At 40.9% G+C, this 24,093-nt stretch overlaps 1 protein-coding gene across 6 annotated transcripts; it reads left to right on the top strand.

The window, feature by feature from the left end:
- The first annotated feature begins 78 nt into the window (after positions 1 to 78).
- Positions 79 to 19,677, top strand: LOC115574342 (adenylate kinase 7-like). 6 transcript variants are annotated; one of them, XM_030405825.1, is made up of 19 exons: positions 79 to 302; positions 396 to 548; positions 1,536 to 1,650; positions 1,754 to 1,848; positions 1,933 to 2,043; positions 2,157 to 2,240; positions 2,405 to 2,493; positions 2,582 to 2,672; positions 3,377 to 3,454; positions 3,942 to 4,091; positions 4,521 to 4,649; positions 4,815 to 4,920; positions 5,308 to 5,436; positions 5,521 to 5,583; positions 5,726 to 5,923; positions 6,270 to 6,487; positions 6,610 to 6,768; positions 6,859 to 6,923; positions 19,450 to 19,677. In XM_030405825.1, the coding sequence occupies exons 1-18, from the start codon at positions 228 to 230 to the stop codon at positions 6,907 to 6,909; spliced, it is 2,094 nt and encodes a 697-aa protein (XP_030261685.1). In that variant the 5' UTR covers positions 79 to 227; the 3' UTR covers positions 6,910 to 6,923; positions 19,450 to 19,677. The 6 variants fall into 6 exon arrangements, with proteins under 6 accessions (XP_030261685.1, XP_030261687.1, XP_030261684.1 ...); XM_030405827.1 differs by lacking the exon at positions 19,450 to 19,677 and adding an exon at positions 7,862 to 8,392; XM_030405824.1 differs by lacking the exon at positions 19,450 to 19,677 and adding an exon at positions 7,837 to 8,392.
- Positions 19,678 to 24,093: the final 4,416 nt, after the last annotated feature.

Genomic DNA, 24,093 nt, shown 5'->3' with positions numbered 1-24,093 from the left:
TGAAGTACCCGGAAGTAAAGCGTACTGACTCCACGCACTCTCATTGGCTGAGCCATGGCAACCGGAGCAAGCCCATAGCAACGGTCCACAACGCAACTCAACAGATATTACCACAAATATAGACAACTAGTAAGCAAGAGCTTTAACACTTATTTTAGTGATAGAGTAAATTATTAAAACAAAAAGCACAAACTATTTGTAAACGCAGATACTCGCCCTTTTTCAAAATGGGGGACAAAACTCGTCCAAAACGTATTTTTATCAACAACGTCGACAGGTATTCCTCCGAACACATCGCCAAGGTAATGTTAGCTAAAAAAGTAGCTAGCTAGTCTTTTCTGTTCGCTTGTCTACTAACGTTACAGTTTATTGTCTGACTTAACTGCACTGAACAGTTTTTATCGACCTGCGCTGCCGGAGAGAACTCGGAGGAGGAAGAGGAACAGACACTGGCCTCCCCTGAAGGTGAACCTGCTTTTCAGATAGTGGGAACTGTTTCTGCTTCCTCCAGAGGTGACAAAGAAAGCACTCTGCTTGAACAGTATACGGTGAGTCAGGCATTCAAACCCCTTGACGTTCCTCGGTTTGTCTAGAGAAATGCGGTGTTTATCGTTTCCAGACTGGAGAGTCACTTAGTACATCTAGTTTAGCACTTCATTTAAATACAGTTTTGGTGTGCTACCTTCAGTTTATGTCATTTCATTTCACGCCCCAAATGTTGTAATTATCACCAGATACTTGACAGCTTGACTTTGCTCGACTCTGCAGGTTACTTTTTCATACAAAACACATGATTATCTCGTAAAGTATCATTCATAGTTAAAATTGGCTCATCATATTGACCAAGTACATCATAAAATGCTGTTTACTAGTTAATGCATGAGTAATAATAATAATCCAATGTCAGTGGTAGAATGAAACAAAATACATTTACTTGTAATATAGAATAAAATTCACTCATGTTTTGAAGGAAAAGAGATACGTGTATCCTGCACCTTTCTATAAATTCTGTAGATGTATTGGGCCTATTATTTTTTAATGATTTGTCTTGCTACATAATAATGTTATCAATATGACAAGGCCGAATTTTCTTTTGTATCACACTCCACTTTCACTCCACTACATTTGTTTGATAACTTGGTTTCCTTGCAGATTGCATGCTGAGCCAGAGTACCACATTTTGTATTTAGACTTTCATTTATATACTATTTGTATGTGTGACTTTCACTTTTACCAAAATATCTTCACGCTTGCTCAAGTATGACTTTCGAGTACACTGTCCATCCAATACTGTTCAATTTTGATACAAGATACTGTTTTGAGTTATTTTACATAAGAGTAGTTTTAATTTTCAAAATGCGAAGTACTTTTTGCTAATACCACTTTTAAGATTTTAAATGCAGGACTTTAACTTGTAATTGAGCAATTTATATTGTTGCATTGGTACTTGGTAAACTTGTTACCACCGCTTACACTAACTGTAACGATGACAATGTAAATTATGGACAATATGTACATTGGGTCTCTTTTGGCAGTCACCAACTCAGGCTGAGCTTCTTGAGAGACTGCTGGAGTGTGATGTCATTGTATACAACATCTCAGAAAGTGGCTCACAGCAGCAGCTTGAAGAAGCAACATGGGCAATCACAGGTAAGAAGTAAGTAGAATTATTACTAGGTGATCCGAAAAAAATGTAAGCTTATAGCTGTTTCCTTGATTGTTCTTGTACTTTATTTCCTTCTTCTAAAAACAGTCCTTCATGCTGAGATGGAGAACTTCAAGTCTCGGAAAATGTTCATCTTAGTCTCCACCGTGATGACATGGGCCAGGACCAAGCCACAGAATCTGGTGAGCCTGCAGGAAGTGTTGTCAACTGCCGAGTCGTTCTGTGAATAAAACACAACCAACGTGATTGTCATTTTCTCATTTCAGGATAAAATAGACATTCTTCTAACAGAGGAGGAGTTCAGAAGAAGAAGGCCTCATCCCAACTTCAAAATGCACAATAATCTGGAGAAACTTGTGCTCAAACTGGGCAGGGGTGTACGTACATTACTTACAACACACTCAAAGAATATTCCTACAGTGGTAGGATTTTAGAGTAGAAATAAATAATAGGAAAATGAATGAAATGTTTTATCTTGCTAACCTTACAGAAGGGGTCCAGACTTACTGGTTATGTTGTAGCCAGCGGTCTTCAGTATGGAAAAGGAGAGAATCTCTTTCACTACTTTTTCAAGGTAGTATATTAATTCAATAATACCTCAGTACACTGTGTGCATGCGTGTGTGTGTGTGTGTGTGTGTGTGTGTGTGTGTGTGTGTGTGTGTGTGTGTGTGTGTGTGTGCTGCATGACTAAATTGCAATATCATCTTATAGGAAATGTTTTTGTATTTTTGAACAGGTGTCTTGGTTAATGCAGTTTCCAAAAGTTCCTATTTTTGGAGAGGGCACAAATTACATCCCAATGATCCACGTTTATGACCTTGGAGGGTGATTTTAATTTACAGTACTTCTGCGTGTATATACAGTTTGTGTTTTGAGATGTTTACTGCAGGACTAAACTGTGTTTCTTTCTCAGAGTTCTCCAAAATATCATTGAACTCAAGCCAAAGTCAAAGTACATTCTTGCTGTTGATGACTCCAAAAACACTTTAGAGGATATTGTGAAGGTAACATGAATGAAGCAAGACATGAAAGAAAATAGACAATACATTTGTGTTTTTTTATGACTAGAGCTGTATCAATTGGTACATTTTTTGATAATCAATTAATTAATTAGGGATCGAGCAATATATATGATATGATAATGATTATTAGTTATCAAGGAGACAGATAACTGATATCTGAAGGCAGTGATGGAAAGTAACAAAGTGCAATTTACTCTAGAACTGTTATGGGACTTTACTTTTATAATTCATTTTCTACTGCTTCATACTTCCACTCCACTACATTTATTCAACAGTTTTAGTCATTAGTCACTTTGAAGATTCAGATTGTTAGACTATAAGACTCTTACCTGTGACATATAACCAATCAGATATTGCTGTGGGCAGGACATTGAGTGAGACCACATGGTGGTGAATACAGACAAAGAATGCTTCCTAAAAGCCTAAATAGCATATTTTCGATTAATTAATTTTATCTGCAATTGGAAAAATGCTGAATATCAGCCCTGATAATTGGCCAGGCTGATAATGTGTTATTTGATGAATTGTGAAAATAATTGGCTGATGAATCCTACTTATTAATCTATTTTGAATTTTTCTACTGTAATCTGCAAAGACAAAATGACAAATCAAGTCAATCAGTCATTCAGTGACACGTCAAAATAATGATAACAATTACTGTTGTTCTCTGACTCTTTACCCTTCAGATGATAAGCGATTCACTTGGGCCGGGAAAACTGAACAAAGTACCAGCACAGGAAGCAATCGCCATGAAAGCTTTTAAGGTACAGTATGCCATTTTTTAGATAAGGTAGAATCTCAACTGGAATATTACAGGATAATACTTTTCAAATATTCATTTAATAATAATTCTCTCAGCCTGGCAATCCAACATAGAAATGCTCATGCACAAAAATACCACATTATCAATTTAACAGTAATATAACATACTGTTATCAGTTTAAAATGGAGAGTTACACTTTACCTCTTAAAAATGTCTACTGTTTGATACAGATGAAGCAGCACTAGATTTTATGTGTCTAGGATGACAACGTTGACTCAAATATCAAATATATATTTTAAGTCTGTTTAACACACACGTTAATTCACATCTGAGCCATAACTATCTTCAGTGGCTCTTGATACAGGATCAGTAATCCATCCTGATGTAACCTGCAGTTGTAATAAAGATGTTACTGGCCTTCTATGGCACACCATGGCATATTCTACCAGTAAATATTCAATATCACACATATTGTGTTTTCATTTCAGCCAGAGGAATTGGATTACATCAGTATCAACCTCCGCCTAGATGCTTTTATCATCAAAGACTCCTTCAGTCTCCGCTGGAGGTCTATAGCTGGGATGGTAGAAAACATGGAGAGCATCGTGGAGGAATACAAAGACACCCGGCAGCTATTTGTGAGTTTTCAGCTCCTTCAAATTCAAAACGGTTGACAAACAGTTGAATTTTGACACCCAATTGATACTAGATACACACACAGCTTAAAGGCAGTCACTGATAAACTGAAAAACGTGTTCAACAACAACCTTCTGTTACTCTGGTGTACAGTATGCCTTAAATTAAACATGTATTTGGGGCGTAAAAGCTATTTGGGTACCAGCTTAAAGCTACCATGGTTTGCTTAAAGTGCAATATCATAGGGAACTGGAGCTGACTAATCCAAGAGGCTTGTTCTCTTCTAACTATCTGGATGACAGATGAAACGTCTTCAAGAAACTGAAACAAGTCCATTTGCCTACTTAGCATTACTATGACCTGGATGACTGAGATCCTTCATCTACATGTCTACCATGGTTTGATTTCTTTTTCCTGTTTTGTGTCCCTAGCCATTCAGAATCTGTCTGGTTGGACCTCCAGCTGTGGGTAAAACCACAGTTGCACAGAAGCTGTGCAGTCATTACCAAATACACCACATCAGGATCAAAGAGGTCATAGAGGAAAAGATCACACAGCTGGTCAGTGGAATCAAAGAATTGCATTTTATTCATATTTGTCTCGGAGGAAATGCGCTGCCCTCTTGTGGAAGTTCTATTTTGCAATTTGAGACTCTTGTATGGCAACAATGATGCTCAACAAACACGTTCATGTTCATTTGTCATGCTTCTTCCCTTATCCTGCAGAAGGAGATGGTGGATGAAGCTGAGCCTGAATATGCCAGTGAAGAGGTAGCAGCTGCTGCGAGGAAACAACTGGAAGACCTCAACAAAAGCATGGAAATGAATGCAGGTTAGTTAAACTGTAGAACCGCAGCCGTACACAAGAACTACCATCTTCCCTGCATCCGAAAGCCATAAAGTAGACATTATTTATTTATTAACATTTCAAAAGTCGTGGATGTTTGATTATGGCAGTCTTTGGAAAACTTCAAACTTATACTGTTGATAAAAGCAGGGAAAAGGACAACCAGTAACAGGCCTGATGTTGAGTCAGCATGATGAGATCAATAGTGTATATTGACTTAATAAATTCCTGAAATGTAAGTGAAGTTTTTAATTTCATTTAACCTTTTTAATAATACCTCAGTATTATGGGCCAGGGGTCATTTTAAGATAAGACAGAACTTGTTTGGAGTAGGGTTGTAAAGGTTTTTAAACGACTGCCTTGGTCCTTTAGGTCGACTGGCTGATGATCTACTTGTTGACATTATGCAAGAAAAGCTGAATTCAAAGCCATGCAGGAACCAAGGATTTGTCCTCGATGGATTCCCGAAGACTTATGAGCAAGCAAAGCTGATTTTCTATGGTATGTTTGATCCATTCATTTAATTACTGTAAAGTGTATTTACATTGATTACACTAATATTGATGTGGCGTTTCTATCATTCAGATGAGGGCACAGAGAGCCAGAAGGGGATGTTCAAGCCTGTGTACAACAAGAAGATAACACCAGGTTGTTGATGTACTTCTTACAAAGATAGAAAACCCACCAATCAGTTGTTTCAGCAGAGGATCTTAAAACTAGCTCATGCCTCTGTTAATACAAAACATTCTGTCAGTTTCATCGTCTTGTTCCACTTGTTTGTGTTTTGCAGAACATGTTTTTGCCCTGGATGCGACAGATGATTTCCTGACAAAGAGAGCACAGGGACTTCCACAGAGCGTGGCCGAGAAAATGCGATACACCCAGGAGGAATTTGTCGCTCGTCTGACGAGATACAGACAACTCAGCACTGCGGAGGAAACTCTGCTGGACTACTTTGATGAGCTCGAGATTCACCCAGAACATATCGGTACTGTCCTCAAAGACACCTCAAAGTTCAAAGGTTACTGCAGGATGGATAAATGGCAAGGCATTACCAGAATATTGAAGAAATTATAGCAAAGAAAGTATGGATTTTGCCATTCTATGATGAGTTTCGGGCTGGGCAATTTCCATATTTAATAGGTTACACAAACAAGATATATGTTTATTAGTTAGCGTTAGAGGTCAACTTAAGACAGAGCTACAGTAGACTGTTGATTCCAGGCTACATGCTAAGCTAAGCTAACCAGCTTTTTGCTCCACTCCGCTAACATTCAGTAGAGAGGCTTGTAGTAAGTATTTCTTTACAATAAGTATGACTTATTCCTCTCCAGAGGTCACGACAGGTGATTCAGAGTACACAGACATTATGAAGAAGATCACTGAGACAGTGGGGACTCCCAAGAATTACGGCCTGAGTCCAGAGGAGCAGGAGGAGGAGGACAGAAAGAAAGAGGAAGAGAGGAAGCAGAGACTGGCTGCAGAAGCTGCTGAGAAGAAACTGAGGAATGAAACTGCACTGGCTGAGATGGTTTCACAGTACGAAGAGTGGGTGAGTGGAGAGACGAAGCCACAAAAGTGTGTCATACCAGCATTATAGAGAGGATGTACAGACATAATGAGTAATGGAGAGTAAATAATGATAAGGAATTGGAATATTTTGTTGTTTATTAGCAGAAGAATTTGTCAGAGCTGCAGAGACAGGAGTACGAGCTGCTGGAAGCTCGCTCTCTTCCTCTGAGGAACTACCTGATGAAGTACGTGATGCCCTCGCTCACTAAGGCCATGTTGGACTGCAGCAAGATCAAACCAGAGGACCCTGTCGACTTTTTGGTATTTACACAGTAGACCTTCTTTAACAAACTTGAGAGCCTTCTTTGAAAATGAGGAAACTGATACAGCAGTTTTGCTTTGTTTTTGCAGGCTGAACATCTGCTACGCAACAACCAGCAAGGAGAACAATCACAGTCATGATGTCCCAATGCACGGTACTTAATTACAGCATTTGAGGCTGTGACTATTCTACATTGATTAACACGATCACAAAGAAATTTGAGTCACCTTCAATCACCCTTTAAAATGTGTTTTCTTAATTGTAACAAAAGGCTTTTGTAATGCATAGTAAATTGCTTAATAAGTGTAATTTATATGATAATTTCTAAGCCACTAATAAGAGCAAAAGAGTGGGCATTCATAATAAATTAATTCATTAATAAATGCTCACAAGTTTCGATTCTGCAGTCCCACATGTTAATTGAACAATTCAAAGGTCATGAACATCTCAAATATACAGTTTTTTAAAAAGTACCCAACAGTCATATTTGAGTGAAAGGGTTAGGGTACATTATCTGCCTCCAAATGGTAGTGTAAATATAAAGTAGCAGACAATGGAAATACTGAAGTATAGTACAAGTACCTCAGAACTGTACTTGAGTACATTTACTTTAGATTCCATAACTGCAAATATAGATGTATAGCCCTTTTCAAAAGGTCAGAGGTCAGATGCCCCATCATAGGGTCTACTTTGTGAACTAAATAATAAAGAATCAATATATTTGTAAAGTCAAGATTGATATAGATATATAGATATGTCAAGATTGTCAACTAGCTGCTGAAGTGGAAAATAAAGTATTGGTTCCTGCACATTGTGGATATGAAAGAAAACTATGACTAGTTTCATTAATTAAAATAACTGAGTGTGTAACAGTCAATGTTACCGAAAAATAACATCTAGATTTCAACACCAAAATCCATTGCAGGTATATTGTGACATGGCACAAACATACTACACACTTCAATCTCAAATATAGACAACACACTGATTCCTCTCTTGCAGGACTCAGTGTTTGTTAGAGACATTTGTGGTTGAGCCAGGTTTCCACTCATTATATGTCCTCTCAGAGTCTCCATCTGGTCTGTGACTCAGCTCCGTTTGTGATGAGGAGTCAGCATTTACTGGAAGACTCTTAATCCAGCAAAGATGTAAACAGCAATCGTCAGAAAGACTGTGCAAAGTTCCTTTGTTGGAGGTGGGACAGTAGAGACAACTAACTAACTAATTCATGAATAAAAAAAAATAACATAATAAAATAATTTATGAATAATTCACTTTATTCCTGTGTATAAGTCTTGCATGTTTTGCGGATGATTGAGGCTACAGGAGATCACCAAGCATGCAGTTATGCAGAATGTGAAGTCTGCTGTTTCAACACTAGGTGGAGCAGCCATCTTATCTAGAAACTGTCCTGCGGCAAAGGTCTGCTTAAGTGTTTATATTTTGCTCAGTTCCCACTTCAGTCAAGGGGGTTCTTGTCTCTAAAATCCCAGTGTTTTGCCTCGTTGCTTTCAACAAATCAGTCTGGCTGTGGAAAAAGGCCTCGGTTTCTGATATTGCATCACAGAATAAGAATGCTCAGCTCCAGTTGTTGTGGATATTAAAGTCTGACTGGTGTGTGAAGTTTTGCTTTGTAGTTTGTTTGTGACCGACAAACTGTGGAATCCACCGGCTAATTAGAAGCTGTCTGCAGGCTCGCTCACATGGAAAATAAATCAGAACCGAAGCACTTCCTGTCGCGCAGTCGCTTTATGTGCAAGGTCTTACCACAATAAATGTCGGGAATAGTGTTTTCAAGGTCATAAAAGGCTGCAAAGCTATATAGTTGTTTCTGTACTGTAGCTGTGGGAATGACAATATATCCATACTTATACTGTGAAACCACATCAGAGGTCTGGCTTTTAATTCTGCAATTTTTGTGTGAATGCTGAAGCGATTTATTATTCTTCCACATTATTTTTGGACCATTTCTTCCATATTTTTACACATACACACATTGTTTCAAGCTGCATATGTGAAGCATATTTGTCACTTAAGCATTTTACATCTTAGCTAATGACTCATGAAGTGTTTGGAGTAAAAGAAAGATGTTTGGCTTTAAGTTATGTAATTGTTGTGTGATTGCTGATATGTTTTTTGGACCTTCCACATCTTTGCAGATAGACACGTTCTTCCAAATGTCAAACGTAAATAATATGTGTTATTATCAGGTTTATCTTTGTGTTGGCATGGAGGTCAGGTGATGGTAAAAGGTGGTAACACGGCTGAAAGAGACAGAAAAGGACTTACTGCTTCTAAAGCGATGGGAGAGTAAAATACTGGTGAGAGACACTGTAATTTGCAAGAGGGCAGAGGGGTGGCCCCAATCAGCCACAATAAAAGTGTTGGCAGTGACAGTGGGAGCGTCGGAGTGAACTGGCAGAACAAATTAGGACAGACTTCCTCGGCAGGGAGCCGGTCCAGCTCTGTCACTGACATTTAATTTCATATTTATGAGGTAAAAATGACGAGATGTCCTGCCAAACACCCATGGTTCCCATAATTCATGTCTTCAATATGTGGATGTGTCGCTTAGCTTTTAACTTGAGCCCAAAGTCAGCCAGGCCCTGCTTCATTCCCAGTATTTTAATGGCTTAAAAGGGAGGTATTATTCTGCCTATTCAGAGTTATTTTTCCCACTGTGCACTGGAGGAACTTTCGTTATGACCTTATGCACTGATGTGCTCCGAAAGTCAATATTTTGATAGCTGTGGAAGATTTCAGTCAATTAAACCTGAACATAAATGGATTCCTCATAGTTTTACATGACTTAAGCAGCTTGTTTCTGGCTGTATCCTCCTAAAGCAGCAAACTCCACCCACCTGTCAGTCTGAAAAAGGTCAGCAGAAATGCTGAGGATCTATTGTAAATAGCTGAAGCTGTATTTGCTCTCCGGTTGAGAAAACGTGAGTCAGTATCCAGGATGTTCCAGCTGTTGCGGTTACAATAAAACATCTCACCTGCTCATAAGCGTGCTGGAAAACAAATCTTCAGGCTAAATGTGAAGTGAACCATTTATTAAATGAATACTTTACTGTTAGTAGGATGCATCTCCTTGCTGCTCCTCCAGTTTTAACTCATTTCAGGGGAATTATCGCAGCCTTCCCAACAACACAAGACTGATTTCAGCCTATTTATTTTGATTACCAACCCGAATTTGTCTTCATTTGACGTCCTAGAAAGGAGACTCAATGATCATCTCTCTTTTTGGTGTGTTTACTAACATCAAACCAAATCCTACTGACTCTCTATGAAGTTTCATAGTCGTTGAATTATATTAATATGACATGATGTTCAGTTACCTTTGCACAGAAATGACTAGATAGGAATGTCCTTCAGAGCATGGACACAGGAGGTAGATTGTCTAAATAGCATTATAAAACCCTTTAATTGATTGTCCACATGATATTAAAAACTTCCCTTGATTGTGAAGCCTAGTGTTACTTGACAATTCTCTGGTTAATCTGCCACATAAAACAACATCGTTGCACAGACCGACTTATCAGCACCACAGACTGTGACTGACTTTCAGCATCCCTGCTTCAGAGGGATGCTTTTAACTTTTTATACTTTCAGAACATTTCAAAGCTGGTACTTTCTTACTTCTCTGAAAGGGTTGAATCAGTACTTCTGTGTTCACCACATCCTTTTTTTGAACAAGAATCTGTACTTCTACTTGAGTAAAGAATGTGTGTACTCGTGCCACCTCTGCAAATGATGGTTTCTTCTCACCGACTTGTACAAAATGATTGGAAAATATCTGGAAACGATTGACCCACAATTTTAAATCCATCATTACTTAACCACAGGAATATTGTTTATAAACAAGTGAATGCCGTCCACGTTTGATTCGATTCAGACTCATTGACGTCAGAGGTAGGGACGTCTCTCAGAACCTCCTCCCAAAACTAATGAAGAAATCTTCAGTATTTGGCCTCTAAAACCCGCCGACAGTCACAGCCAGAGGTCACTGTCTGGTGTACCACTATGGCCGCTCTCCAGTGGAAAACCTTTAATCCAGGACGCCAGAAACTGTCTGTTAGTGAGGACTTTCACCTGAGCAAGCGAGGAAGAAAGGTCTCATTCTGTGGTTGAGGGTGTTGGCTCGACTGGGTCCAATATGGAACAGTTATGTTGGAAATATCGGCTTCTTTCCTTCTTTTGGACTTCCTGTTTTGCTTAATTTATATCTTTTATTAGTTTGTTCCTTTTGATTATTATTAATGTTAAATTCTGCTTCTATTTTTTTTTTTTCCCCTGTCATAGCTGTGTGTGTGTCCCTGTGTATAGGAAATATGTTGTCATCGTCACCACAGTCCATCCCTCACCGACAACAAATGAGAGACTAAAAGGAAAAAGAACCATTTTTTTCTATTTAGTCCTGGTAAACAGTAAAGTTACCCATGGTGCCAAATGGTCTACACACAGCTCATGTGTGTGTGTGTGTGTGTGTGTGTGTGTGTGTGTGTGTGTGTGTGTGTGTGTGTGTGTGTGTGTGTGTGTGTGTGTGCATGCAAACGTGTATATATGTATGTGTGTGGTGTGTGGGTAAGAGTCTGTGGTGGTCTCAGCCATGTTGTTTTATCTGCTAGGCGTCCAGTGACAATAACTTCTACCACCCTTGTAGAGTGGTCAAACACACACACACACACACACACACACACACACATACACACACACACACACTGGAAATAGCATCTACCACCCCCGTGGTGGTCACTCTAACATCTGCTGATGGTTGAAAATGTTAGATGAGGACCACACACACACCTTCACACACACAGATGTATGTGGAGGGTAGTGAACCATTTCGGTGTCTCTCATTGTGATAACACACACACACACAAACACACAAAAATGCCACAGACACCACTAGTCGTTCTGCATATACTGTCTTCACACTTCGAGAACGAAATGATTCATTCTGACCCCATGTGTCAGCCATATTGACCGACCTCACACCAGAGCACAGTGTCACATGTTCCTGTTCACACACACACTTAACCAAGCTGTGTTTAACAGCCATGTTTGTTTTTGTTGGATAATGAAACAGACATGGCAGATGAAAAAGAGAGAGAGAGATCTGTGTGTGTATGTATGTATGTATGTGTGTGTCTGTGTGTGTGCAAGCATTCGTGTGTGTGTGTGATGCTTCACTGTGCATGCAGACCAGTCACCCACGACGGCCCCTAAAGGGCGACCCTCGTTCGTTTCAGGCATGTCTGCAGGGCGGCATGTTGTGCCTGTGAGCTGCTGGTGAAGACGTGGTTTCACCAGTTTTTCCAAATGATGTCAGTCCACATAAAGACAGATTAAAGGTCTGCAGCCCGGCAACAATAGCAATTAGTTCAACAGCCCGGCAGAGGACACATGTTACGGAACATCTCGTGACTTGATAAAAAAAAAGGCACCAGTTGCTTTCAAACGTCTCTTTGAATTCTTTAACTGCTCTGAGAGGAAAGCAATCCTTCTCGGGAGAACGATGAGTTTGTCTTTTTGGTTTCAAGAGGAGCACTGCATGAAGTCTGGAAAAATTCCTCAAGTGATGTCACTCTAGTCCTAGTTTAAGAATGTCAAGATCGAGAGATGTGGAGTTAAAAAGACGTGCGCTCACCAGACTTCTGTAGCTGCTCCTCATCTCTGCTTGAGGCTAGCAGCTCAAGGTTACATTGAGTGTGACACACCTGAATCTCTGTCCAAACCGTTGGCCGTGGAGTTGCATTGTGGGTAATGTATGCCCAAGGGTTTCACAAGGAAGAATGAAAAAGATGACATGTTCGCTTCTGCTGCTTTGATTCAGATCCTGTCTTTTAACTGTCCATCCAGAGCATGAAAGTGCAGAGCTGAATCCTGCAGTATTCTTTTGAGAGACAAAAACTTCATGCTGCACATCAAAAAAAAAAAATGGTCACCAGACTATGGTTAGTGTCACATCATCAGGTAACATTCTGCAAAACTACAATTTTGCGCATATTCCTGCGCCAAAGCAGAAAACTGAGGCAGTAAACTTCAGCTGAGCTCTTGCTGACAAGCTCGATTATAAAACAGATTTCCCCACTTAATGCCGCACTTTTAACCTTGTAACCTTTTGCTTGTTATTCCTGGCCATTTTTTTTTTTTACATTAAGTCTCCGTTATCTACTCCTCTCTTGTTGTATTTTGATGGACCAGATTCCAGTAAAAGAAATCCAACATTTTTAAAACAATCTTCAAAAGAAGAGCGGGACACTGGCTCAGAAAACATATCGAATCATTGCTGAGATTTGAACCTCCCGCTGCAAACATGAACTGGCCCGGACTGAACTTAATGCCTCTTGGTCCAGTCGGACGTGATTCCAAACAAAGTGTGTCGCAGCCTTAAAAACGGTATAACTAGACATGTCTCAAAATGTCTCAAAGTAAAGCAACTTTAAGAACGTGCTACTTCTTCCAGTATGGTGTTGGTGTTGAGTTGAGGGAGCAGCCTACAGTTTAAAGGTCCAGTGTGTGGGATTTACAGAGCTCCAAGAACAGTATTTGAATTCAGTATATATAGAATAATAATCAAAATATAGTTGTTTTGATAAGTGTGTAGTCATCTGAAAACTCAGAATCATTGTGTTTTTCTTTCCTTAGAATGAGTTTTGAATCTCTTCCACAAAGTCCGTCATGTTCTTACAGAAGCCCAGAAGGCACAAAACAATCGGTGAGATGAGGGGTATTTCATTGGTCGCCCTCTGCAATCTCAACGCGAGATGCCACCAAATCCTGCACACTGGACCTTTGAAACAGTCGAAACAGAAGTAAACCGTCAACAGTGTTTCCATTAAAGTTCATAAACTTCACAGAGATGGAATTCCTCAAGTATCACTTCACTGCTGTGGCTCTACCAGCTCGCTGGTCCCCATTTAGTTCAAATTATGACAGATTTATAAAGACTGCGCCACTAACTCACACCAGGTGATGCTCTGCAGTGAGGTCTTGCTTTTCTTTTCTTTTCTTCACATGCATGTGCTCTCCTGCTGTTCAATCTGGCATCTGTTTGTGCGTTTGCGTGTGTTCATCGGCCTGCGCGAGTTTCGTATACCGTTTCTAATTTTAAGGTTATTTACGGTAAGAGTGCCGGGGGAGATGTTTAGGATTAGGGCAAATTAAACGCAACACACTGACGTAAATATGTTAAACAAATGAGACAATGGAGGAGACGTTACATCGAAACCACATTTACCGCTGATCCCTTGTTTCCTCCTGCAAGGTTGATGTCGCTGCAGCAAAACACAACTTTTATTTTTCTATATATGCAGGTGGAAACAAGCAAGGTACCTTCAACATTAGCCACAAGTTACCAAGCTACAGCAGGCATCAGGGACGTTTGTGTGTCTGTGTTTAGTTTTGATCCTGACCAGATTCTCTGTTTCTTTGTGTTGTCCTCCTTTGTCTTTTCTTTTTCCCATCCTCTCCCTGTATGTTCATGAATCAATATGGCTTTAATCCGACACAAAGCCATGTTATGTGTCTTTGTTCTCTTCATCCTCGTGTGTGATGTGTTTCACTTTCCGATCCCGGTCTTTGTCTGTTTTCCTGCTCATCTGTGTCCCATTAGATAGTTAATCACTCCCTGATTATCATAGCTCTTGTTTTCCCCTCGTTCTTTGTTGATTTGTCTGTTTTCTTCCCGTCTGTGTGTTCCTGTATTCCCGTCTGTCCCGTACTCCTGTCTTCCCGTCGTGTTTTACCTGTGTTTGCTGCCTGCGTCACACCGGTTTGTACTCAACTTAGTTCTGCGTTTTGTTGCCAGAATTTTTGCCCGCCTTTTTTGTCAGATTTTGAGTTTTGGATCACGATACAGGTTTGGTCGCATTAAACCTCTATTTTGTGTCTCGCTTATGGGTCCAAAAACATGACAGCGTTAGCTGAGCTTGCAAACAGCTCGCTAGCTGCCACTCAAAGCGGCTGCGCCCTTAAGTGTGCATAAATTTAAGCCTTCAAATAATTGAATGAGCAAGTTATATAAAAACTCATCCCCTTTCTGTTTTCATTGGAGGGGAAATTAGATATGGAGACTATAACTGATTTTTTGTACCAGGTTTTAAATATGCTTAGTTCTGCTGTAATGCTTTTGGAGCCTGCCTCAAGTGGCCATTCGAAGAACTTCACCCTTCAGGACTTCCGTGCTGGCTTCTTACTGGAACCCTGAGGGCTGCGGCCTGAATCCAAACTATTCCCCCTCTCTCTTTTTCCACATATTTGTGGCTACATTATCTTTTTTGTGTTTCACCCAGTCATGACAGGTGTGACACTTGATCGCTCATTTACTACATCTTCCTGACAGCGTAATAAAGCCCCCGTGGGTCAGGCAGGGGCCAAAGACGGTGGCCAACATTTCTTTTAATCCCCCTGGAGCATCAAGTCGAGGAGCAGCGGAAGTGTCAGCAGTTTATACTCGTGACTTCCCAGCAGGCCCAGCTTATCAATCACAGCTCCAAATATCTGAGTGGTTTCCAAACGCTAATGGGAGCCAGGTCTGCTGATGGAGGGGAGAGGTTCCTGCGAGTCGGTAAGAGGAATGTTTGGACAGCGAGAGAAGGCTGTTTGAATATAAAGAAGGAAATTGTGATCCGTGATGCAACACAGAAAGAATTACATGCAGGAAAGGCCAAGTACGGGTTACTATTAGCCTTTCAGTACAGTAGAATTTCAGTGGAAATCCATCATCCTGTGGAATAAGAGGCTCTTCTGGACGTAAATACTTTGAGCCCTTCAGAATCAGGCAGACTTACGCCTAAATACCCCTAAAACCATCTCCAAATAACCAGGCTTTGACTCCGTTCTTGTGTCTTTTCTCTGCTGTTTACATGGGAGCGCAGGAATGTGTCGAGGTGGGTGATTGCGTGTGCGTACATGTTTGTGCTTTTCAGGCGGTGACGTTATAAACATGCCATAATTATCTCTGATTGTCACGGGGACCCCCCGACTCCTACAAACCCACAGCGGTACAGCTGCTATCAGGGGCATTTGAGGCCCTTGTCACATTTACAGCTTCACCATAATGGGCTCCTCATGGAAATAATTATCTGTGTTGACGAATTTGTTTATTTTCATGAGACGACTCTTGTTTGTAACATTTCAACATGTCGACTCTGCGCCAAGAATTTTGGTTCTTTGCTTTTTTTAAAGAAAAGTACTTTGTGATACTACTATGAGTGGAAATTCAAGGAGCTTTCACTTTAGTAGTTCCGTTTTAAGCATCTTTATACATCTACTCCAGTACATCTCAGAGGCAAATGTTCCTTGTACTCCATTACATTTGTCTGAGAGCTTTAGTTACTTTTCAGATTACAATTTGAAAACCAAATGTTCCCTAATGTTGTGATTTTGAATGAGATTTTTGTCTGATAAAGTGAAGGATTAAAGGTGCCGAAGAATTAGGTAACTGCTGCTAACTGTGGCTACAACTAGCTAGTTAGCTCTGTTAGCAGTTCAGCAAGTGTTGGTGTTTGCCGTCGTAGCAAAGGGAGCTTTGTACCAGGGCAGGCTGGGGCTAGCTGGTTAGCATGCTAACTACAGTGGTACAAACAATATTTTCAGAAGCTCTGAACTCCCAGTTACGTAATGCTAGCTGCAAGGCTAACTGAGCTAACTAGCTAACAGCAACTACAGTTAGCAGCAGTTGGCAATTACTCTAGTGATATGCTACCCCTTAAATTATTATTATATTATATTTGGCGGACCCTGCCACCTTTCTAGCATCATTCACTGTTCTTGGGACCTTATTTTCCTCAAAGAACATCTTGTTTATCCAGTCATGGAAAAAATACATATTTTTTTAGTTTGTATTATTACCACACTATTATCATAAATAATCAGATTCTGAGTTTGAATTTCTTCTCCAAAACTACATATTTACCCTTTAAGTAGGGTTTCAAATGCATGACTCCTGCTCCACCACTGTGTGCTGCACCTTCTCACTTTGTAATTTAAATTGATATGGCACAAAACACAGAGCAAATCACATGTTGTTCCCACATAGATTACAGTCACAATTGATTGTGTCTGTAGTTTGTATGCTGTTGAAAGTTTAGCTGACATGTCTTTTATAATGGTGGTCTACGGGGGGAAAGGCTATTAGGCAAAAAAAAACAAAAATCACTTTTCCTGTGTGCAAATGAATCCCAGAAAGCCCAGTAACTCCTCTCAAACGTGTATGTGTGTGTGTGTGTGTGTGTGTGTGTGTCCGCTAATGTTTACGATCAGTGTGTGTAGGAAGGGCAGGATTACAGTATGGAGAAACACAGATGTAGAGTTGCATAACACGGAGGAGAGGTTATTTAAATGCGTAATGGCCAACATCCCTCCTCTGGCAGCGCCGCTGTGCTGAATCAACGCAGAGCTCTGAAACAAAACAGAGAGCAGAGTGCAGAGTGAAGTATCTGAAAAAGCAGTAGTTTCCATTCGGAGCAGCTGCACTCCTGTTATTCTAAACACAGGGAGGGAAATGAAGAGAGGATTTTATACTGCCGCTCCTCCCAAAAAACACTGGATGAAGGTTAACCAGGGGTCTGACTGTGTGTCTGCACAGGGTCATGTGTTTTAAAGAGAGAGACTACAGTGTGTTTTGGGATTTGACGCATGTTTCAGCAGGTAGTCCACTCATCCATTACTGTATGTGATATCGTATGCAGGTTAGCATTTACTGGAGAGTTAACAACCTAGATCACAAACCAGGTGGTGTTTTTTAGTGTGTGTTATTTTGCCTTTATGCACATCAGTAATTAACTGTAGTTTGCAGACATTTTAATTGCATGGTCTAACATTTTTGCTATGGAAACAGTACATTACGGTTCAATATGATGTGTTATTGTTCTCAGCTATGAAGTGCAAAATCAGCGCATTGAAATGAGCAGTGTGATCCTAGAAGGCACAGAAGCCCTAAACAGTCACGGATTAAACATACTGTTTCCTCAGTTTTACTGTGACAACAAGTTATATTGTATTTTTTCCCCCCTCAAGATCGCTAATGTCCATATTTATGTCGTATTATCAACAGTATTATTATAATTATCCCATTATCTCGGGAAAAAACAACATTCCGCGATAGACAAGTAAAAAAAAAACCTGGAATCTCAGGAAAACAAATAAAACAACAAATGATAATGTCAATGCGTTTATTTATTAGCACAGATTTATTAAAGCAGCAACTTTCATCAGCTCAAGATTGCTGCTGCTGCATCGATTTGGATGAAGCAGCCGCTGCTTCTCGAAGCGTTTGGTCTTATTGAACTCATTAGAATCTGTGGGAGCGTACCGATGTTCCCTGGGTCCTATGTTCCCCTTTTCATGTTTAAAGACTAATAAACCCTAACCCTAACCCTAACCCTTTGGGTGAACAGCGGGGAACATAGGACCCGGGGAACATAGGGATGATCCTGAATCGTGTGACTTGGAAAAGAAGCACAAAGAGAAACACAACGGACCGCAGGAACATTTTTATTACTAAAAGGTGGAGCGGGATTGTGATATACACTACAGTTGTTTCCACTTGCATGACCTCTGATGTGTAGCAAATTGCTTTTGACTGTTTGCCGACGAGTGCCGAGAACTGTCAGAAGCAGTTTGTGACTGAGGCGAAGATGGTAAAACGGAGGAGAAATGTGTTTTTATTTCAATAACCGAATGACAGGTTTTAAATGTCGAGAAACCGTCTCGTTCGTTCGCCTGGGTTACCGCAGCTGTCTGCCATGTGGGCCGCACATGACTCGTACATGATCCGGCCCGTTCTGCCAAGCAAGAGGAGCGATGAGAGAAAACCCACCAACCCACAGCGAGGCCAGAACACCGTCATGTCGCTGCTAAATTGCGATGACGACCATCAAGAGCCTGAGCTGTTACAGTGAAATCGGTTGTTTGGCAAAACTGGAGAGCAAATAATGGATCATGTGGGTCATAAACAAGACTTTTCAGATTGCAAAAGAGGTGATCACATGACCAATTTCGAACTTTTTGACTAAATCCCTAAAGCTCTTCCACTAACAAACAGAACGCAACCTCGGAAAAGTCGGTCCACAAGTGGCCACATGGCAAACAAAGTTCACTGTGCTGCTATAAAAGGAGTTTTTCGTATCGCGTTTTTATGTGTATCTGTAAGTCAGCTGCACATGTGTTGTGTAACTTGCTGATTTATGCATCCGAGGAATTGCTCATTAACATTTCTCCCAAGGCCTCCGCAGGCTGGGACGCAACATTTGTGTTGGAATTAGCTCCAATAAAATAAGCATTTAAAAAAAAAAAGGATCCGGAACACGCGTGCCTGAATGTGCCGGAAATAAAACAGAGGGAAATAAATCAGTTGACGTTCTTCAGCCGGCGGCTGCAAACTAATCTTCCTCATTTGGCTGCAGCTTCTCTGCAAACTCCAAACACATGGTTACAATAGCGCATTAACTCACTTTTTCCTCTGCTTCCACGCAAGGAAAACAAACGTATAACACTTTAATTCAGGCTCTGTATTAAATGGTAGGTTACTTATTGAAATAACTCAATGTAGCTCCATGTAAACAGGTGTGTGAGGTCAAAGAAATTGCTGTGTGTCATGTATGAGGGTTTTTTTTGTGCACGTATGTTGGTTTTGCTCTCAATCATGTTGACACTATCCTTCCGCCCAGATGCACACACAGGCGGCATATTCCATATGTATGGCGGACTCTGCAAAAGCAAACAGACGTGACCCGAAGCAGCGGATCTCGAACAGGGAGGCATCCCACAACAGAGGGTTCAACGTTGGGAGGGCAGCGGTCGGGCAGGGACCAGTGGAGAGTCTTGCTGCTGCTGCACTTCACAGTTCAGCAAGAAAGTAAAATTATCTGATCTGAAAAAATAAAAAGTCTCTTGGACTCGTGTCTTGGGAAGAGCAGAAATCTTTCCGATTAAAAAAAAAAAAATGGGTTTTTACATCTGTCATAAATCCATAGTCTGTCTCCTCTGTCATTGTGCTAATGGCAGTCAAAGTTACACCACAACTACACAAACGTTCATCATCGCTTTCTTTCTACAGCGATTTCTGTATCGATGATCAATCAGCCCATTACGTGCAGCAGCTTGATCCAGGATGCTGCGGTGGAGACAGTCTCTGTAAAGATTTAGACAGTACAGTGTCTGATGTCACGTAGCTTGGTCGAATTAAACATTTTTAATTTAATTTCCCTGCGACTGGACATTAGCCGGGAGCGGCCTTAAATCTAAACTGGATCAGCTAGACCCTCCTCCTCCCTGGGGCAGCCCGGCTTGTCAGGATTTGATGGACGAAGAACTTTCTGTCAAAGGTTAAACACGTGTCACTAATAAAGCCAAGAGCACAAATGTTGTACAATTTGAAGTAGCTGGCGGACGCTGATGTCGCCAAGATGGGACCTTGAACAGAACCAGGCTGGCTGGTGTCTCCCTACATCCAGTTTTTATGCTGAAATAGACTAGCTGCTAGTCAAAGCTAATCACTTCCAGCTCCATAGCCCATGTAATCTACATGATCATCCCAGTCTCTGACAGAAAGTGAATAAGTGTATTTCCCAAAGTGTATTACTTCAGAAAAAACAAGCGTATTAATCTGTCTTCCCACGAGGTCACGTAAACATAACACATCTAATACGCCCTAACGTGATACAACAACTTGTGGGGACAAAGGAAGGGCTCAAACTGTTCCTCATGGCCTGTCTTGACTCTGCGGACACTCTCGGCCCTCCCGCCCTCCTCGCTGCGATCGCTGCCAACGGAAACAGAGTTTCAATCCGGATAGCTCAAGGGGCTCAGAAGGCCTGTCCGAGTCCCTTTTTTTTCAACTCAGTGTCTTTAAGCCATCAGTAACGTCAGTCTCGTTTGTGCGCAGCGTCTCCGCTGCAATCACAATTCAACTCTTTTTTTGTGCATTTCAATCTATTCACAAATCTATTTATTTACTCTCAGAATTACTTGCTGACTCACTGCTCACACAGCAGCAGGTGTGAGCCTTTCTCTCTATCTCTCACACACACACACACACACACACATAGCAACACAAAATCAGAGAATGATGGTTACCTGAGCCAGAGAGAAAGGCCAAGTGTGTTTTTACAGCTGTCTCCATAATTAGCTCTATGGGGGCCTGTCAAGTCAACGGTTAGCTAACGTCTCAAATTGTGGGCGTGCATGTGCAAATGTTGAAGTGTGTGTGTGTGTGTGTGTGTGTAGGTGTGTGTGTGTGTGTGTGCAGGTCCAGGTTAGGTAATGTCTCCCTGTGCCACCTCCCACTTCTGGCAGATTTAATGTCATAATGACTGAAATTACGCAAGTTGACCTGGGAATCAGAGTGACAGAAGTCTGAGGAAAAGCATGCAATTTAAAAGGAGAATATCAAGAGGAATCATTTTATTCTGAAAGTCCGCAAGGAGGTCAGTATATTTTAATTTTACCCAAAAGAGAAACGCTGGAAGAGGAATTGATTTGCATTACAAGGTTGTTATTTTAATGAGTGGCGCGAACACTGAGCAGGTGAAGGGTTCAGCCGCCAGCGCTGTCGATCTTCATAATGATGTAAGTGCTCAGTGATGATTAAGTATAAACATGTCCAATTGAAAGGTCGTACGGCTTTGCAAAATGTGTGTTTTAGAGTCTGTGAAATGGGAAAAAGGCCTCTGAAGTGACACTGACGTTGTTTGCTTTCATTTTAACAGGCAAGTTAGCAAAATAAGCCATAGATTAATCATTAATCATTACAGAAACAAGAGTCAAAGTAAAAAAGATTGTGTTTTTCTATAATGGTGTGCAAGAGCACGTGAAGAAAAATCAATATGGGATGGGATGATGAAGCTTAATTGTCACCTATGGAGAGTGACAACACTGTAAAAGCTGAGCGTGAGAGTTCGTCCTTTGGAAAAATCTTCAATCAAGGTTACCAGAGACAGTTCGGTTATCATCGCGTAACCTACGTTTTTAACTTTGTGTTGGATGTGTAAGAACATTTTATATATGAGGATGTGAAAACTATTTTGGTTCTGACAAAAATAAATAAGCCTTAGCTGCTTTGATTCTTACCAAAGAGTTCAAGTTACCACAGGCCTGAGCAAGCACGTCCTGCCATGATTCCAAATCAGCGCTGCCATTTTTTTTTGTCTCAGCTGTGCTGGGGTCATGGCTGAGGCTTATGACTGTATAGTTGTGACATCACAACCCTATGTTAGTCCTGACATGCTTGTTTAAAGGCAAACGGCCCCTGATGATTTTATTTATACATAAATCAGCATCATGTGTGAAATTCAGAGATCCAGCGCTCAGCCATCTGATCTCAGCCATGACATCACCTCGCTGAGTCAGCAGAAAGCACCGGGTCCTGTGGGGTCCATTAGGCAACAAACCATTACTACAGAACATCACAGCCACTTCACAGCCAATCAGGCCTGAAGTGTTCATGTGGGAAGAGGGAGAGAGGTGTTACATCCTGGTCGTTAATGACGTTCAGAAACACAAGTAACAGGTAAATTATGAAAGTTAGAGCTTTCAGCCCCGTGAGGTGAGAAAATTACACACACACGAAGCAGTGAAATATATTCCACCTGGGAAAGCCGAAGCCTGGCAGAGTGATCCAGAAAGCACATCTGGCTGCAGGGTTTATGCTGGCTCGCTGTGGTGTTTTTCACCTCAGCTATAGCACGCCGTGCCCTCCTCTCACACTCTTTACTTCACTGCATTTGCTTCAAGCCGCTCTCTTTCTGTCCGTGTCGGAGATCGGAGATGGAACGTGTTTGAACTCAATTCTCTGCTGTGGTTCTACAACATTACACAGGTTAATGATACCTTTTCACCCCCTGAATAAACTCAGAGCAGAACGATAAAAACAATGCCGCGTCACCAGAGCCACCGAAGAGATGACACTGTACTAGATTTGCGGTGTTTGTTTCTCTCGGATTAGAGATGCTGAGCCACTAAGATAAATAGCAAAACAATAATTAAGCTCCCACCAGTGACCTCCGGACATTTAAAAGATCTCAAAAATACCTTGCGAGTAAGCCTGCGGTGTACAGGGCGAACCGAAATTAACAAGTGAGTCCTGCCAGATTAAACAGGCCTTGGTTACCCTGATGATTTTCCCATATTACTCAAGTGAAGCTCGGTTTGATCGAGGCTGTGGCCGACCGACGACCTGAAACATGAATCCCTGCATGTTGATCTGATATGAAGGTCTGGATGGTGCCGAGGCTGGAAAAGACACTTTGAAAAGGATAAAAGTTTAAATGTTTGATGAATTAAGATGTAGTTGTGATCTGTGGTGAATGGACAGCATCAATCAGTTTAGCATTTATAGACTCAGGACCCACAAAGCAAACTGGATCGAGTCAGTGACGGGCCGATAAGCCACTTACACTCGAGCTGTTAAACTATAGCTGTCACTATTCTGGACCAGAACGTACAGGACACAGGGCCGCGATAGGGCCAGCTGTGGCAGAGAAGTAACATTCGATTAGCATCTCTTTTCGCTATATTTCCTAAGTTCATCCAGAAGACACAGAGCAATGCAAGCACTCATTTGGAGCCTTCAGTCCTTGGCCCTCAACAAAGGACGCCCACAGTGATTCTGTGGTGTTCTGGTGAATAAATAACATATATGACATGTTATCTTCGACGTGCTCCGACTGCCAGTCGCCGGTGGTGAAAGGAGTACTGAAGTGAAGCAATACCCAAGGATGGAAGTACATTTACTCAAGTACTTGTGTACGCTTTAATGTACTTGTATTTTACTTGAGTATTTTTATTTTCTACTACCACTCCACTACATTTTGGAGGTGAATACTGTACTTTTATTTGATAACTTCAATTACTAGTTACGTTCCTAATTGCAAACTGCATCAGAGCCAATTAGGACAGGAGATTTTTAACCACAATCAAAGACAAACAACAGATTGTGGTCACCGCAACAATGAATGAATCAACCCATGGCATACACACGTAAATATATGTAAAGATTACTTTCACTCATCACTTTTAATGCTTTGATTTAACATCAGATACTTTTACGACTTTTAGTCTTTCTTATTTTACCTTCACTTTTTCTAAAGTCATATTTTAACACAGTATCTTTTACGCAGGATTTACTTTTGGGTACTTATCACAGCACTGGCAATACCACAGTGTAAAAATAATCTGTTACTAACACATGTCACCTCTGCAGTCAGAAGTCAAAGTACAAAAGGTTTGTGAGCCTCTTGTTTATTCAAATGTGTTCTGTATAAAGTTATCAGGGTTTTTTTGTTCGTAAAATCTTAATCTGAAATATTTTACTG

The sequence above is a fragment of the Sparus aurata genome, chromosome 22 (assembly GCF_900880675.1).
Source record: "Sparus aurata chromosome 22, fSpaAur1.1, whole genome shotgun sequence".
NCBI lineage: Eukaryota > Metazoa > Chordata > Actinopteri > Spariformes > Sparidae > Sparus > Sparus aurata.
The sequence above is the reverse complement of the archived record's forward strand: the minus strand, read 5'-3'. Positions and strand labels throughout refer to the sequence as shown.

Excerpts from the sequence above, each read along its gene's own strand:
- LOC115574342 (XM_030405825.1), top strand. The coding sequence starts at position 228 with ATGGGGGACAAAACTCGTCCAAAACGTATTTTTATCAACAACGTCGAC. Across the intron at positions 1,651-1,753 it reads AGCAACATGGGCAATCACAG|TCCTTCATGCTGAGATGGAG; the intron begins GTAAGAAGTAAG and ends TTCTAAAAACAG. Across the intron at positions 4,921-5,307 it reads AAGCATGGAAATGAATGCAG|GTCGACTGGCTGATGATCTA; the intron begins GTTAGTTAAACT and ends TTGGTCCTTTAG.